We start from the raw sequence: 19024 nt of genomic DNA on the forward strand, positions 1-19024 counted from the left end.
TTCAGGGAAGGACACCTAACAGACATTTAGGATTATATTTCGTCCAGCTTCATTCCTAAGAGAAAGCAACACAGTTCTCAGGAAAGAAATCTGACACAGTACAGAAGGAGCAGCTGTGTCAGTCCTCCAGGAACCACTAGAAGATACTCTCTTCTTCCAGCATGTACCATGCAGAAAGACAGGCTGGGAAAGGCAGGACTGTTAGGATGTGGGCTCTGTACTCCCAAAGGAACTTCTGTAAATGAACAAAAACCTTTTCGTGTGAATACATCAGTAGGTTGTGTGGCTCAAATCTATTTTCCATAAGAAAAGGGATGGCTATGTTTTAAAAGGTGAACAAATGTCATTACAGGATGGAAACAGGAGTCTGATGGCTTTTCCAGATATCTGTCTCTGGAGGAAAAGCTTGTAGAGACGTATTTTCTGTATACTATTTCATGCCAGTGCCTGGATCCTCTTGCATTGTGAAAAAGGCTTAGATAAGCCTTAAATCCATGAAAAAACAGACTGTGGTCTGGGTTTTATAGGCAGCATGCCAGCTTTATGAATGAGAAAAACCTCCAGGACATCTAGAAGCATCTTGTCTCCTGCCACAGCTGCTAGCTTTGAGGAACAGTCCACGTGACTCACTATGTCCCCTGCTACCTGAACTCTCCATTTTTCCTCTACTAAACCTAAGTAGTCTCTGCAATCAGATCCTCAAATCTGTTCTTCATTTATCACTCCTGGCACTACCTATGTATACCAGCACAGCTCCTGTGAGTTATCTTCAGAAGTACTGCAACAGAGCACCACATTGCTCTCCTTCCTTACAAACCAAGACAAAGATGAGAGGATATAGGAAACCAGTGTTGCTGATAATGCTGAAAACCAATAAGCCTGAGGAGCCAACAGATCTGCTTATGGTGCATGATATATAGAAAACTTCAGTGCTAGTGTCATAATTTATAAATGAATGAGGTCTTCAGTTGTGTCACCAGGTGACATGATACGTGGAATATTAGCATTATTTTAAAAAATGAAGTGCACTGAACACTGAGCAATTCTGTGAATTGTCTTTCCAGCACTATAAGAGTACTAAATAAAGTTGGCTCTGTACACAGCAGTCTCTGTATGAGAATTCCTGCTTTCAGAGCAAGACAGTATTTATTTAATTGCACCATTTATTGTAAGATATGGACATCATGTCTTTCGTCTACAGATTAAGATTTATTGCCATATTTGTTTACTTTTTGTTCTTTCACTGTGACAGGGTGGCAAATGAGAAAACAATAAAAAAAATTCCCTTATGGTCTTTTGTTTCAGAACTATTAGTGAGCTGCATTGGCAAAGTCTTTTTTCTCTCTTTGTTTTGTAAAAGGCACATATCTTGTTAAAGATAGCTCTGAGCAGTATCTTCTACAATTTTGAGCAGCACTGACAAAGTCTGAATTCAATCTAAGCTTTGCAGCTGGGGCCAGTACTTTTTTCTTATGTTTCACAGTATTAGCTTGCATTATAAAAAGAGACATTCAGAACACCATGCATTTCAAAGGATATAATTTATTTCCTCTGATTTACTTAAGAAAAGCTGGGCTGAGCTCACACCCTACAGATGAGCCTATACTAATTAATTCACTGCCAGCCACAACGAAAAAATCATAGAATCATAGAATCACAAAATGACCTGGGTTGAAAAGGAACACAATGATCATCTGGCTTCAATCTCCCTGCTATGTGCAGTGTTGCCAACCACCAGACCAGGCTGCCCAGAGCCACATCCAGCCTGGCCTTGAATGCCTCCAGGGATGGGGCATCCACAACCTCCTTGGGCAACCTGTTCCAGTGCCTCACCACCCTCCATGAGAAAAAAAAACTTGTGCTGGTTTCCCTCACTGGTCTATCACCAGGTTATCTACCATAAAGCAAACCTCAGTAATGGCCCAGATATGTTGTAATTGTGAGGTATATCATTTTTACTTAAATTTCCAATAGTTTTAAGTCATTTTGTTTTCCCACTAGTGGACAGCATGCGCCTGCTCGGCTCATGGAGGCCTAGTGGAACCTGATTTAGAAAAGTTGAATGACTCTGCCAACAGTCTGTTAGTACAACTGAATCTTAGTCAATTGTAATAGGAGATTGGGTGTATGCACCTCCACCATCAATTACTTCCTGTCAAGAAATGTGTAGATTTGTTGCTTAGGGACACGGTTTAGAGAGCAATTCTGGGGGTAACTGAGCAGTTGGACTAGATGATCTTAAAGGTCTTTTCCAACCATGATTCTATGATTTTACAATTCAGTGAAGCCCTGCCATAGTAATTCAGTGTCTAAGCCCTCAGTACTGAGGTATCAACACCCTTCTTTACTGAGCCAGCAAATGCAGCCCTCATGGCACACCTATATATAGCACATAGTGCCTAAATCTTCTGTCTCCACAGGACACCCATCATGCCTAGAAAAGCAGCTGCCTTCAGCCTCTTCTCTGAAATCTTCCTCTCAACAGACAATGGGATAAATGAGGTACATCAAGATCTCAGGTGGCCACACAGAAAAACATAGCCTCAGTGTTGTACATGCGTAGTACTCTTCTATCTATTTCAATTGAAAGTACTTTACAGAAGTGTTCATTTTTCAGTCTGCATTTGAACAGCCTACTGTAATAGAAGTTTGACCCATGATTAAGTTTCCTACAAACAAAAATAGTGCGAATAAATAATTATTATAACATATATAACATATAACATATTATAACAGCACAATTATGTGATGTGCTCAGATGTTTGTGCCCTTGCTGCAGGAAAATCATTCATATATAGAGAGGAAAATAAGACCCAAAGTGTCTACTTCAAGGCTTAATGATGCTGCAAGATGCATTGTTTCTGAAGGTCAGCACAAAATAAATGTTCATTTCTGGGGGTGCTAATATGGGCAATATGGAACAAACAAAATCATGGACAGGCCTACCACCACAGCAGATCTACAAGGAAAAAAAAATCATAAAAATCTTAAAATTTAGTTTGAGTAGAGCACGTAAGGAAGGAAAAAGGCAAAACTAAGGCTACGCAATTGTCACAGCACATACCTAGACTAGCTAAGAGGTTGCTTTCTAACTGCTGCTTCAGGATTTGCTACTTACTCTGTAATATAAAGACAACCAGTCCTTAAGAGTCAGACTGGCATCACTTCTGCAGAGGGTTGTCACTGTATGTGCTGGCCCTGATCCAGAGTATCCTAAGGCTGGCTGCTCTGCAGTGCTGTCTGTGCCTTCTATGGCTTCTTGCTGGGACTGGTATGATGGGAATCATTTATCCTGACAAAATCCAGCAGTAACTGCAGACATTAGGAAAAACTTCTCCAAAGGAGTGTTTAGGCACTGGAACAGGACGACAATGGAGGTGGTAGAGTCACCGTCCCTGGAGGTGTTCAAGAAATGTTTAGTTGTTGTACTGAGGGATGTGGTTTAGTGGGAAATCTTGGTGATAGGTAGACAGTTGGACTGGATGACCTTAGAGGTTTTTTCCAACCTTGGTGGTTGTACGATGATGATTCTATCACTATGCTTGACTAGACCCCTGTATAGGAGGAAGGATTTTCTACCACATGTCAGTAGAAAATGCATATGTCTCTGGAGGTGTTGAGAAATCAGCATCTGTCTCACAGTAATGAAGTGGCTGGCCCACCCTTCCCTGAGACTTCAATGGATATTTAGAATAGGGTTCAGGATTAACTGGCATCCTTTTGTGGCTCTTTTCTGTGCTTTTCAGTAACATGGCTTCTAAAGCTCCTATCTTCATTCCATTCTTCTGCCAATTGAGCTTTCAGTGGGAGCAGAGTGGTCAAAAAAAAAACAAAAACAAAAACAAAATTATATTTAAATTTAAAATAGCAGAAGAAAATGAGGTTATTATAGTGTCTTAACCAAGTTTATGTATGGGTAAATCAAGTTTGGTGGCCCTCAACACCATGGAGACAGCATAGGAAGAGGTGACACAAGACATCCATAAATCATTTTTAAGAATATATGTGTAACTGCAATCTAAGGAAATCTCCTGGTTATTCTTGGAACATAGTATGATATTAAGATAAAATAAAAGAAAGAGAGAAATGCTGATAAAGTGCTTACAAACTTCATGTCACAAAAAATGCTGGTAATCTGAAAAGTAGTTTTGTCACAAGTTAAACGTAAGCACTTTCTCCAAACAAAAATATGGAAGACTGCAGTAATACATCCAGGACAATGTGCCACTTCAGGAAAAGGAGAAAATTCTTCCATTTTTACAGTTAGCTGGGAGGAAGAGTCAGTTTACGTATCCCTTGATGGGGCTAGCACTCTATGCAGTTTTAATTAACTTCAAATTTGAAAACTTTATTTAGCCTATGCTGAAAGGAAAACTGCTTGATGTTGTGTCAGCAATTCTTCCATACAAGTTTCTGAAGTTGCTAACAAATGCATATATAAACTTTGTAAAGTTACAGAGAACTTGAGCTGAGCAAGATGTTGTTTAAGTGGATAGTCAGGTATATCAGAATTAATGAAGGGAGACAAATCTTCCCCAAAAGTAAGGAAAATCTTCTCCCATTTGCTACACACACAGTTCAGATGGCTTCAGGGGATCTTTTAATGTTATCCTGCAGGGGAAATAAAAATAAGAAATGAATCCGTTGGAAATACTGTCTTCATTCTTCTTGGAGGCTGCTGCTGAAATACTTGCAAACCAAATGCAGTACCAAAGGAAGAAGTCTTAAAAGTATGTAGACCATTATCAAGCGGTGTGGCAGGGCAAGGTTCCCAGCTGGATACAAGGATCCTCACCCTCACAGGATCAGAAAGCCCCAGATTGTATTGCTGGTAGCTTCAGCAAACATGGCTCATTACAAAATGTCTGCTACAGAATTCAGTGTCTAGATTACGTTCATGGTTACAAGGGCATAGCTTGGCGGAGGAAATAAATTAGTACCTGCTATCGACTAGAGTGCCATTTATTGCAATATCCTACCAACAGCTGTAGCAGCAGAGAAGGTTTTTTATTTTTGCTCCAAACTTAACTGATTATTGTAACAAAATCCCAAAGCCAAAGACCTAGTTTGTTAGCTTATTATTGAAAAAGGAAGGAATGAGATACTCAGTTTTCACCTGAGTGGTAGGTGCATCTTCCCTGCTTGAGGACATCCCCAAAGATATTTCTCTTATTACAGGGAATGACCCTACACTGTGAGTTGGGTCAACTGAATTTGGCTACAAAGTTAGCAAGAACACAAGCCAGAGGCAAGTGTCAGTGCTATTACAGTACATAATAGCACAAGCTTTTCCAAAGTGGAGGCAAATCCACTTTGACTATATGTAACGTACACAGTACATAGCACTATTCTGTGCTTGTGAAACTACAAATGCTGCAACTTGGAGCATTACCATGCCAAAAGAGAGCTAATGGGTCAAGAACTTCAGACATCGCTCACAACCTTACTCATCAGGAGAATAAGCAATGGTTTTAAACTGCTGTGTCTACCTTTCCTAGTAAGCCACTGCCTGACCTCCTCTAAGAAGCAGAAATATGACTTTCAAAGCAATGAAAAGGAAGTTGTGCACAAATAAGTGTGCTTTCTGAACAGCAAACACCTTTAAAACTGTTTCTTCCCTTAAGACTGCAGTACAGGAGGCATATCTGTAGTTACCAGTTCACACTGCCAATAGCTCACGCACTGTCCTAAATATCACAAAACACAAATCTTGCTTGCCCTCTGGAATTACACTGCTCTGTGCAAAAGCAATGGGAAAGTCACATGCAAAACAGATCCTTATGTCTCCACACAAAGATGCTGAAAAACTCTGGAAGCTAAATTGACACCAGACTTTTCTCTCTCACTCACATCAGGACAAATCAGTTTGGATCTTAAAGGAGAAAAGCCAGCTTCAAAGACTGTACAGATGAGAAGAGAACAAGGTCATGGCATGGTGCAAGTTCCAAGTCACCTTTTGCCATAAAATACATCTTTGCTAAATATTACTTGAAAATGAAGAAATTGTCACTTACCTGAGGGCCAATCAGACCATTAATTCCTGGGAATCCAGGTTCTCCCTTCTTACCCTGTGTGTTGAACAGAAAAACAAATCTTAGACACTAAGGAAAAAATGACTTGCTGAGACTTTCCAAAATCTTTTACCCCCAGACTAATATATAATCAGCATGGAAAACACAAGGGCTAGATATAAGGCATCAGTTACTGGATGTGTAATTCTAGTGGTCTCTGATAAGTGTAATGTCTGTCCAGTTTGTACATACTGCACTTTCCAGTCCAGATTTTGCTCTTGAAAACAAACAAACAAACAAAAAAAAAAACAGTTTGGAAAACTGTGACTGGTTATCCAAGCAGACTCATCTCTGGAGGTACATGAAAAATCATGAAGAACAATTCCTAGCCCTAACATAGCGAGAAGGAAATGATGTTTAATGTTCAACATTTCTCCCACTTCTAACATAAATTTGTTATTTTCAAGCAAAGAAGATTGCATTGCTTTGAAATCACACCAAAATCAATCTAAATACTTGACAATTAATTGAGAAGTTTCTGTGGTTTGTAAAATAAAACTTGATAAATATAGTGAGCTGAATATAAGCTGAATGGAACCCAGCCTCTTAAGTATGTACAACAAAGGGCAGAATGCCTTTCTAAGCAGTGACCACACTCCCCAGTATTGCAGAAAATTCAAATTCTCTCAATTATTTCCTTGCATATTCAGATCTACCAAGCCTCATAGTCTGTATGTAGCCTTCCCTCCATAGAGGAGGGTTGGTTTCAGGCATCTTTTGGCCTCTATTCCACTCCACAGTCACATCTGGGTGCTTCCCAAAGAGCATCAGAGAATTGACAGTACTGATATTCAGCCAAGGGTGTTACCACATACAGTACAAAGCTTCACCCCTCCCCAACCAAGCCAAGATGTGTCCTTTGTGCTTCCTGTACTGTCTTATGCATAAAGAAAGAAAATAATTAAGAACCCTGGTACATGGATGAATATAAAAGATTCACTGTCTCTACGCCAGAAAAGAAGAACACACAAGGCATTTCTAATTGAGGTTGGCATTATCACCAAAGGACAGAGCTCACCTACTTCTCTGCAATAAAAAAATTCCCTCCAGACGAACAGGAGAATTTTACTGGTGCAAGGAAAGGATAAGCCAAGTCTTGGAGCATACCCATGGGGGTAGGATCATAGAATCATTAAGGCTGGAAAAGATCACTTAGATCATCTAGTGTCCAATCATGCCCACTAAACCATGTCCCCCAGTCACATGGATGCAGCAGATGTATCTCCCTTTGGGGTTGACCTCAAGTAGTGGTAAAATAGGGAAAATGTCCTAAGTGAGAAAAAAGAGGAAGAAAAGGCAGAGAAAGGATGCCTGAAGAACTAGAGTTAAAGCAGAAGTTTGGTTGTTTCTCAACTCAAAAGTTTACTTGCTGTGTTACTTTGGGTAAGTCATATATTCTGTGACTCAGCCTCCTTGTAAAAATAATCTATCCTTCCCTGACATGTAATAGATACTGAATCATTAATACTTCTGAGGTTGTTAGTAATACACTAGGAGGTTACAAGATAAATCATGTAAATATCTGAAAGTCAGAGAAGTGATTTTTCTCCTCATTTCTACTTCTCATCAAAAAATGATTTTCTTTTTTAGAAGGATATTATAATTAAGTAAGTTTTATGTGACTGATGGTGTGATTTGTCATGCAGATGTGCAAGTCTGATATATAATTTTTTCCTTATTTTTTTTACTGAAATATGTCCAGAAAAAATTTATGTAATTCCTGTTGACTTAAATGAGTGAAACAAGTAAAATATCACAAGCAAATCAAGTTTACATCATATTTTATCTGATTTTGACTAAGTTCAGTTAGCTGAGATGTCAGAATCTGATCTTTTCCATAATTTTTTCCACAACAAAAGTATCATCTCTCATACACAGAAAAGTTTAAAAGGAAAATTAAATGAATTATTATGAAGTGCTTGGGTACCAGGAAGAGTTTGCATTCATTACCAAGCTCCTGATATCAACAGGAATCTACCTAACATGCTCAAATACATGCACTATTCATAAGCAGTCCTTCCACTTACTCAACATCTGTCACTTCATTCTTTGTCAAACCCCATTTTCACCTCAGGATCTCACGTCACCACATGAATCAACACGTTTTCTAGGTAAATACTCTAGATGGATTTTGTCAACTGCCAAAGTGACCACAGAAAACACCCCCTTAAAAAATCTTGTATAAAATACTAAAATTAAAATATCTGCACCTCATCTTATAAAGCATGTGCAACTTTGGTTCCATTTAGAAACATGAATTCAGAGAGCACAACTGAATGCAGAGCAGAAACTTGATATATAATTGATACATTGTGAAGGAGAATAATGGTATTAGCTCCCAAAGTAATCACCTTAAATTACAGAATCAGAATTATTTGTATTGGAAGGGTCTTTTATAGGGTCATCCAGTTCAACCTCAAATCAGATATTGAAAACTGGAGAGCATGAATACACCCCATTGTGTACTTAATACGACACCATAATGACTGATTGTCATGATGTTGGCTGGAATAGAGGTCTGAATGATGCCATATTTTAGATTCTTGAGGTGATAACACAGGGATTAGTTGTTGCAGAGTATACCCATGAACTTTTCAGCTCCTCACACTGCTCTGAAAGCAAGGAGCAGGGGGCACAAGGTGGTGGGAGAGGACAGAAGCAGGACAGGTGGCCCAAACTGACCAAAGAAATACAATATACCAGCAATAAAAGCTGGAGAAAAGAAAGAAAAAGCAGGGAACACTCAGAGTTGATAACATTTGTCTTCCCAAGAAGTTGTTTCATGTGATGAGTCCTGCTTTCCTCAAAGTGCTGAACATCTGTCTGCTAATGGGAAGGAGTGAATGATTTTCTGGTTTTGCTTTCCTTGAGCACATATCTTCTGCTTTACTTAGAATACTCTCTTAATTACCACCCATGAGTTCTTGCACTTTTACCTTTCCAATGCTCCTCCCCTTCCCACTTGGGGAGAATAGGCAAGCAGCCGTGCACAACACTGATGCATGACTGATACACAGGACAGCAAAATCCCAATGAGACTCTTAGTGTTGCAACTGAAAAGATGTGAGTAGTGCACAAGGATCTTATATTTGTGGTCCACTGTTGTATGACTTCAATGACTTTATAACTTAAGAGCATTGTGTAGTTGTGCTTTTCTGAATATGCCGCATTTCAAAAACCTGGTCCCATATGATAAAATTATTTGGGGAAGCTGAGGAACGAGTAGAAGCTACAGCTTCTTCCTGAGGTGTTCTTAAAAGCTGAGAAAGGGAGGAAGGACAAATTTTGCCTCCTGGGATAAGTATATACTAGCTGCTCTGTTTCCACACATTGGCCAGGCACACTAATCTGCAGCAGCAATAACAGATGTGAAAGGAGCCTATCCTTTTCTTGAGTATAACACTGAAAAACTTTGCTACTTTTCAAAACACCAAGAAATCCCTTTCAGCAGCATATAATTATATTGACACAGAGACTGAGAGTGTAATTTCCCATTGTGAAGAGAACATTTTGGCTGCTCAGAGGTTAGCCAAAATCAAACTACAACAGAGTTACTCCATAGTATTACAGCCTGTCTGGAAAGTACAAAAATACTTGCTGGGCGAAATTATACCTATGAGAGCAATGCTCAGTGAAATGTCACATCACCTAATAATATGACAGAGAAAACTAGCAATTATGCTCTGTTACTTACAGCAAGAATCAGCTAAGTGTGTAAGAACATCTACCTTCTACTATATGAAATATGTTATTTGTCTTCATCAGCAATTTGAATAATAGCACAGTTAAAAATGTGCTTTATTGGAAATGTGTTTACCTCAATGACAGTTACAGTTTATTTTTGGATTTAATCTACACCATCAATCCTTTCTTCCTTCTTTCTATTCATTTACCTAATTTTTACTTCTGTGCTGCTGAACTTCACATGGGGAAGGCAAAATCACCTGAACAGTTCAAGCACCCCCAAATACATATAAACACAACTAAGCTTTGGAAACTGTCATACAGAAAACATAGAAACAAGGGGAATTGTTAGCTTCACACTGCTAGGAGGGAAACTGGGAAAGGCTCTAGCCTGTTTCTTCTCTTGCTATGCAATACCCTAAACAGCTGTATATTCTCATTGCATGGTTATCACTGAGATTTGGCCCCAACCTTTTGGTACCAAATACATAGAAGGAACCTTAACTGTGAATTAATATAACTGCTAGCATAAATGCTAGGTTAGATGATAGGATTATGCTTTCAGTCATGTTCCTTTACCTGTATATAAACAGCAGTGGTAACCAATAGTTGAACTCCCCAAAGGCACCTTTTACAGGCTCCATATGCACTGAACATAGGCAATAAATTAAGAATCAAGAGCATCTTCATGGCTTGAGAATGCAAATACCATTGGGGATAGCCAGCATGTGGGTGATTACATGGAACTGCTATAATAAAGAGAAATAAAAACCATTAGGACTACTGGACATTAAGAGAAGTCACACCTTTGAAATGCCTCTTTCCAAAAAGTCTGCCTTGTTTGCTGGGCAAACTGTTTTTCTTCTGGATTATCTCCCTAATGTTGGTATCTCCAGGGGGAGATGTGCTATCAGCACTTTCTTTCTCAATTCATATTATGAGGAGCCAGAACAGGAATATCATAGGCAACAACTCACCTAAAGAGGAGAGAGGGAGGTCAAGAAGGGGAAAGTCTAATACCTGTTTTTCCGTCCTGCTATCAAAACATAAAGAATAGTTCAGTAGCCCCCAGAGATCTGGGAAATTTATCTCCTACAGTACAGCTAACAGTGATAAAACTATCAACCTCTCTTCTGGGCAGAGGGTATGCCCTGAACCCAGTAATCCCCAGTTTTAACAGAACCCTTCAGACTAAACTGTGAAACAAATACGTAGCACTTACTGAGACTCAGCCTTGTTAATCTGGTTGTAAAGAGTCAAGAAGGCTCATAAGCTTTTTGTGCTGCTCTGATTTCAGGGATAAACATTCAGGGGATGTGGACCCCGGCACACGAAAACATGCTGAAACATGACAGTTGAATTAAAGACACAGAAGACCCCCTTAGGTAATTCACCCTTGGAGCTGCACTAGTTCCTATTGCCTCCAGCCTGACAAAATATGATCCTGAACTTCAAAATTCACTCATGAAAGAAGGATCTGGCAGTATATTTTTTACGTTATCTCTGTTTTGACATCCAACCAACTCCCATTCTATGCTTGACTCTGCACAAATTATCTTGTGCACCAAGTCGAAAAAGGTGGAATTACTTATCAGTCTGATTCAGGTACAGTGAAGTCTTAATCATAGATAAGGAAATTCATTAAAGAGTACAATTTTTAAAACATATTTTCCATCAAGAATTTTTTTTTTTTTTTTTTTTTCCCACAAGACCATCCTTACTATTCTATGAGACTTGTATTTTTTAGTGTTTTTCACCATTCTTTGAGCATGGGAAAATTCTGACAATACAAATTCAGAAAACTAGGCTGCAATGCATCACATCCAAAGTCAGTCTAGGTAGCTGCTACCTTACACTTAAATGGAAAGTACTCTTCTAGGATAAGTAAGTGTTTTCTCTTGGTTTGTTTATCAACATTTCAATCTCTTGAATGAATTTGCACCATTTCAGTGGGATGAACTTTTTTCTCTACATTTATTTGGAGCACACTTCAGAAGAACCCTGTGTTTAGTCTAGATTACACTAAGGTCTGTGTGCTTTCCACGAGCATATCAGATAAGCACCTTTTGTGTCTGTCATGCAAGAAAGGTTAGGATTATTTCCATTATTTCTAACAATAAGATGTGTGAAAAGACTTTGAAGCAGAATCAGAGTACTTCAAACTCTCTTCCATTTCTCAGGAAGAAGACAGAAAGAGAGGAGAAAAAAAGAAGAAGAACTAAAATGAATCCAGACTCTCAGTGTTCCGCCTCACTTTTTTTTCAGGCAATTTTAGTAAAATCAGGGAAAGAGTACTGTCACTGAATGATCTTAGGGATGGATGAGAAGAGCGATGCTTTGTTCTTTGCACTGCGTGCAACCAATATGAGGGTATTGTTGTCAAAATATAGACCTCAGGTGCCAGGCACTTGGAAGCAGCTGTCCAATAAAAAGAACAAAATTCAGTTGTGCGGTGTAGGTTGGAATTGTTGTCTCTTCCTCTCAGGACAAGATTGGAAGATAAAAGTGAATTATCAGATTAGCAGTTCAGCAGTGATACCGAGGGGATTACACAGAATTCTTTTGTATCCATAAAAGACTTCAAGACCTGCAACTAAACCAGACTAGTGGAGAAGTGCTTTTAAATGTACAAATGGTGATTTGTCTTCCCAACCTATGGAACCTTCTTAGCATGTTGCCACTGTGTGTAGCCCTCCTACTATCTTCTGTGTTGAAGATCTATGTCTGGAAGCGTGCATTATTACAGGCTCCTAGGAATGAGCTGCAGGAGGAAGAGGTTCATATACAGCAAGGTGAGCTTCTGATAAATTTGGCAATCAGATTGCTGCAATAACATAAGCTTTTTTTTAGACCATAACACCTCCTGCACTTCCTGCTTAATTTTTCTAAATAAAGCAATATGAAGATAATCAATCATACCAATAGGTCAGCTTGGGAACAACTTCTCTCTAAAGTCCAGTAGAATCTACTTCAGAGACAGCCCCCACTGTCTCAGACTGCATCTTCCTGCAGAACAGTGATTCCAGCCTTCAGGAACACTTTCTAGGACTCACTAGTTACCTCTGTGCTTTCGAGAGCAGCTGTGAGCATCCTGATTAGATGTCCACAGCTTCTGAAAGAGCACAGTGTTGCTCTATGTTGCATGGAGGAACCAATGTAAAGTTCTTGGAGTCCATAGGCTGCAATCCTTATTTGGTGGTGAGGCACCAAATGCAAAAGATAAGCATTACCCTGGTCAGAAGCCCTGGGCCAACAGAGGCCCTGATGACCAGTGTTCACCCCCCCCCCCCCCCCCCAGTTATTCAGTCACATTCATGTGAAATGTAAGCAGAACATTCTGCAGATGCTCTAAGAATTGTACAGTCTAAGCAGGGGTGATTGGAAAAGTCTTATTTTGGACAAAATGCACAATAAGTGCCTTTATATGAAAGACTAAGTTTGCAATAATCATTTTAAGAAATTAATCTCCCACTTCCTTTCCTATAAAACAAATGGTGTCTCTGTAAATAATGTGCCTTGTTTACTGCCAACTATGCTAACCCACATATTCTTTTATTTCTTCAGCAGTAACTGGAACCAAAGTTCATGCCAAAAGAATATCATGCTTCCTTTTTTCTTAGAAATCTTTCTGAAAATTATGACTCTGCTCTTGTTGGCCAGACTATCACTAGGATATTTGGAACAGTATGTCATCTACTGTGAAATTTCATTTACGCTGTGTAGGTAGCCCCAGCATCATATTTCTGACATCAACCAACAATGGCTTTGTCTTCACAGACCTCAAAAACTTCCACTTCCAGTGGACTGTCTTATGAGGCACACACTCCCCTATAAAATTGTTCCAAACATTTTTAGTCCATAAGTAGCCTATGTCAGTTGTTTACAGCTAACTGAAATGTTGCAGCCTTCTAAGAACTCCAACAGAAGTTTGTATGTACAGTACATATCAGGACAGAAGACCTGTGTGTGTGTGTGCATCATTTTTATCTAGACCTCAACTGTGGACCATATGGCCAAGCTGAAGTTGAACCATACTGCAAAACAGTAACTGTTCTACATTAGCCCCTCTTTGCAGCATGTTACTTGATAGAGTCCTGAAGTCAAGCAGATCAGAAGCTGGAATTTACCTTTGCACTATAATCTGTCTATTATGTTACAAGATAATAATGCAGAACAGTTATATAGTCCCTCAAGAACGAAATTTTCAAGATATATAAACTGGTGTAACATCAAATCCTGAAACCCCACCTGTATAAAATTCCACCCACATGAAGCAGCAGAAGGATCAGCCAAGTAGATAGTGAGTTTCATCTGTTCAACACAAGATCTACTAATCACACTGGAAAGGAGACCCAAATCTGCCATTGGATGTTTCTGACTTTCTGTCCTCACCAGAACATGAAAGGCTACACCTACATTAGCAAATACAATGGGCCAGGACAAGTGCAAAGATCACAGATATTTATGTTTGTACAGACAAACTTTCCCTTTCACAAAGAAGGATGTCACTTTATCACATAGAGACATTTGGGGGAGATTGCTTCTTGGCATGACTCAAAACTGTGCTGTGAAACATGGTTAGAATTAAACTCATACTGTCACTACTGCTTTAGTTCTGTTTGGTGTGCTCATTGTGCTCACACTGTTATCTAACCATACACACCTGCCACTATTTACAGCAGACACAGAGATGGAGAGATGTGACTAATGTCTTGCAACAGGGCTGGACTCACAACCAAACTGCAGCGTTGTGACCACATCCTCATGGCACTGTGGCTTCAGAGCCAGCCTTTACCTCACACCCAGTCATTTAAAAACAGACTTGAATAGATACTTGCTAATATTTCTGTTCATGGCATTTTAAGTACTACAGCTTTTTTAGAGAAATACTTGTTCTTGCAGCCAAATTTAAGAGAGATGGTAATCAATGCCTGGATCCATGCTTAAGCAAGAACTATGTTAATGATGACTCAGCAGCATCTGCTAATCAGGTCTCTCTCCCACATCTGTAGGTTACCCATGTAGCTCTACCAACCTCAAGGTTTTGATTCCGCTCAGATATTTAATCATTGAACAGTGGTTTTTAATTAAAAATAATATCTATCACCTAAGATGGTTGGTGACTAATAAGGACCCTCAGGAAAAGTAACCAGCTAGACACAACAGAGTCAGGGAAACATTCAAACTCAGTGTGTATCAAATGACATCTCTAATCAAATGATCATTAGCAGGAGCATTTTGTATTGTGTGGCAGACCCTGACAGATCACTGTCCTTTACTCAGCTAATGTGTTCTATTAATCTTATTCGAAAAGCAGTGTTTCACAGCAGGCTTTAAAACCACGCCAAATCAGAGCTTGTCAACTCATAAGTAAAGCACAGCAAAGTTATTTGCAAAAGGCATAAGCTGATATTTTCTAAACACTGGAAAACTACAAAAAAGCAAGTAAATGACCTTTTCCACTGTAGCATTAACATGAAGACTGCAAGCATCATCTTCTCCAGCAAAAGATTCTCAAAAAGCCTAGCGTACAGTTCAATTCAATATCAAGCAACTCAACTGGAAGTCTGCAGAAAACCATCTACTAAAAAATGTATGCCAAAGTTGTACTGTCCTCTGCCTTCCCATACTCACATTAGTGCTCTCAAGGTGAAACAAAAACAGAATGGCTTCACTTTGTAACATGCATTCTAAGCATCTTTGGAGTTCATTTCCAAGACAACAGCATTTCTCTGAAATTTCAACTTGTCCATCTTCTTAGTGGTTCCACATTCAGATTCATATCTTAATAGGGGTGATACTACTCCAAGTTTCACTTGCAGCAGGATTTTATTTTAACATTTTTAGGAATTAAAGCTTTTTTAAGACTCTTCCAATCCATTTTCCACCTAAAATGAGGTGATTTTGTAGGTCATTTTCCCAGGCTTGGCAAGTTGAAAAATAGCTTCTATGAGACGTCCACAGGAAATTCTGTCAGATTTTACATTCTTATAGCATTTACCAATAAGCATGGCACAAAGTGATATTTGTCAGTGCTCAAAATATATTTCCAGCAGATTTTTATTTTTTCTAATTAGTCACTGCTTTTTCTATAGAAAATATTTTGCTTTGTTTTTTAAAGACTAACCATGTGGCTGAGTGTGGCTTAGCAATATTCCTTTAGAAAATAAAGTTTCCATTAATTCTACCTCTGATAAACATTAATATAATTAACATAGGATCCCATGGGAAAGAGGAGTAAGAATCATCTTGACAGCAAGGAGCAGAGACAAAGAGAGGAGAGCAAAGGACGAGAAAGAAAATTTCCCAGGGCAACAGGGCATTGCAATACAGTTTGTGGAATCCAAGAGGTACTGAATGTTGCTGGACCATAAAGAAGAAATAGGAAAAAGGATCCAGGCTTCAAGGATCCTTAAATAAATGGAAAAGTATATATAAAATGAGTCAAAATACCAATTCTTACTGAATGCTGCTGTCCCTGGCCTACTGAGACTTAACATTGAATTAAAAGAGCAACTCACCCTTTGACCTGGTAAACCTGGGACTCCAGGCTTGCCCTCTAGACCAGCCTCTCCCTTTAAAAGTAAAAGTATTTTTAGAAGGTTAAGCAAGTAAGAAAAACTAACGAACTTTTAAACTGTTTCCTAATAATGCTGGGCTACAGTTACTGCATGACACTTAGACAACACTTATCTGATAGTTATGTTGTCCTGTGAGAGGAAGAGAATAAGAAAATGGCATACAGAAAAATGACAATTCCTTGATTAAATACAAAGTACACAACAATGTTTAAATCACATAGTCAAAATCAGATTTACCTAAGTAAACCTTCACAACACCATCAATTTTATAAAACCAATCAACAGTGTAACACAAGGAAAAATTAAAAAGTGAGGAAATGCACAGTATGTGCAAATCAGGCAGCAGTCTAATGTGAAATTTACCACATAGCTGTGTTATAAAACGTACCCGGAAGACATAAATAAGTAAAAAGAATGCAGGTGTGCCTAAATTATTGCAAATACTGTGTTGTATTCCTTGCTGAGATACAAACACACATACCCACCTCTTATTATAGCTGGGACATTGTGGCATAAAGCCAACCACTTTGCAGCAACCATTCTTTGATCATTAGTCTATGACAGCTTACAGGTTTTTCTGGTGAAGAAAACTGTGGGCAATGTATAAGACCTTAGTAATGGGTAATGTATAATGTTGTGCATATATGCCTCACATCAGTCTGAGTTTCAGATTCTGAGGACTGTAAGCAGTAAGAGAAATTACTTACTGGGAGTCCAGGAAGTCCAGGTTGGCCTTGAGGTCCTCGTGGGCCAGGCTCTCCCTGCAGAAAGAAGTTAAGAAAATAAAGTATTAAAATACTGGCAGAAAAAATCATGTGGGCATAGTTCTCATACAGGTAAGCTGTACAGGACCTACACCACCCCCTTCCTCATTGTTCCCAAAGCCGCAGTACAGGGACCAGCTGATTTAATTCTTAGCTATTTGAATTACCAGCACTGATTGCAGTGCATGCAGAATGATCCATCGATGCCTAGTCATCATTTAACCATGACTCTCTCTTCCTCAAAGGTTGTAAGTTAACAAAGACACTGGGCTTCCCTGGATATTCCAAATACAGTTTAACTTTTATATTAACACTGTCCAAATTTTAAAGAATTGCATGGCTCAATCTTTCCAACTTACACTTGTCACTCATGTTAGATTCACTGCCCTTCAAAAGGACATTACCCTTTTCCCTCTCGTTTAAGTTTATAGTCCCCACTATATGTTAACTTGTTTCTTGATTCTCTGACAATGCTTCTATCCACCTTAATTTTGAAATGCCATTTTAAAGCAAAATCTAATCTAACAGGCAGTTGAAGCACATAAAACACCTTTGCAGTGGATGCACAGATATCAAATCTCTCTTACTTGCTCTCCTTTCAGGCCTTCAGAAGGTACCTGTAATAAAAATGTAGAGTCATCAAAGGGAAAACTGAAAAAGTCTGTGACAGGATTTGTGTGGCTGTATAAGCAGTAAGATAGTTCATTATCTCATCAACATAAACTAGTTAGTAAGCACGCCTCAATGCAACCAAAGTGGCTGTGACAGACAGCTGTCAGTCATCTCAGTTCTTCATTGGCACAATTTTATATTCAGTGTTACTGGTCTCAGTGGCTGTTTTAATGTTTTCTACCAATAGACCTGAAGGACTATTTCCTAACTTTTAATCCATTTTTTGGAAAGCAAAATGGATGTACCCCAAAAGCTTTGTTACCATCCCCTGCAGAAATCAGTCTTAAACCTCTCCTCTGCATACTTTTCTGTATATTTTCTTTCTCCGTGCACTCAGAAATTAACTCTAGACATCTTGTGCCCCTGCTAATGATACTTTTGGTTTCACTGAAGGCATCAGTGAAGAGCAAGGGATGCTTAAAAGCATGTTAAGCTTGTGCCACAGCAAAGATCAGCCTCTCCTTATGTTTGCTCTCTTTTCCACTTTTGTCGGCAGTGGCTCTGTGACCATCATGGAAAACTCACAGTCATGTCACAGCATTGCTTTATCAGATGTACCTGAGGTGATGCTTTCTTTTCAAGTCCTCATCTTCACACTTCAAAATCTCCCAAAATTATTGGCGGCACATCTCCTTATTTAACTTATCTTCATAAATCTTAACTGGCATAAATTTCACTTTTTTAAATCCATTTAAGAATATTGCATTTAAGAGAGCCTTCAAATTCCCATATCCCATCTTCTATTTTCACACAATAAAGCTTACAATATTTGATTAAGATAACAAAAACAAAAATCTTACTGAAGACCCTGGCAATCCGGGGAGCCCTGGTTCACCCTGCAGGAAAAAAAAAACAAAAACGAAAAAGAAAAAAAAAAAAAAAGTAAGGTAAGACAAAGCACAACATAACACAAAACATAACATAGAGCAAAAGCAGACCTCTCAGCTTTTTCCAATTTCTGTACCATCCCAGAGTTGATAGATACGAATATGCAACCCCATTTAACTTTTCTCCACTCTGCATATGAATACAAGCAGGAACTGATTGTCTTCTGTTACTATAATCATTGACATACATCAGTTTCAGTAATACTGCCTTAAAATGGTGCCTTTTTCCTCAAGTCATTTTTACAGTGCAGAATGATGTTATAAGAATTTGCTTTAACACTGAGATGCTACATCCACTCTGCATGATTTACTGCCACCCAGGCTAACAATTTGTTCCAGCAGTTCGTCTCCAGCAGAGCCCACTA

General features: G+C 38.9%; 1 protein-coding gene across 1 annotated transcript in view; it reads right to left on the bottom strand.

Moving 5' to 3' along the window:
- COL22A1 (collagen type XXII alpha 1 chain) overlaps nucleotides 1-19024 on the bottom strand; it is a 197340-nt gene that overhangs the window by 69402 nt on the left and 108914 nt on the right. The window contains exons 18-22 of the mRNA XM_042869694.1: nucleotides 18573-18608; nucleotides 17688-17717; nucleotides 17044-17097; nucleotides 16277-16330; nucleotides 6015-6068 (exon numbers count right to left, since the gene is read on the bottom strand). Of these exons, the coding sequence (XP_042725628.1) occupies nucleotides 6015-6068; nucleotides 16277-16330; nucleotides 17044-17097; nucleotides 17688-17717; nucleotides 18573-18608 (228 nt within the window). The remainder of the gene's footprint in view (nucleotides 1-6014; nucleotides 6069-16276; nucleotides 16331-17043; nucleotides 17098-17687; nucleotides 17718-18572; nucleotides 18609-19024) is intronic.

The sequence above is a fragment of the Lagopus leucura genome, unplaced genomic scaffold (genome assembly GCF_019238085.1).
Source record: "Lagopus leucura isolate 7727_CA_CO unplaced genomic scaffold, USGS_WTPT01 Super-Scaffold_100002, whole genome shotgun sequence".
NCBI lineage: Eukaryota > Metazoa > Chordata > Aves > Galliformes > Phasianidae > Lagopus > Lagopus leucura.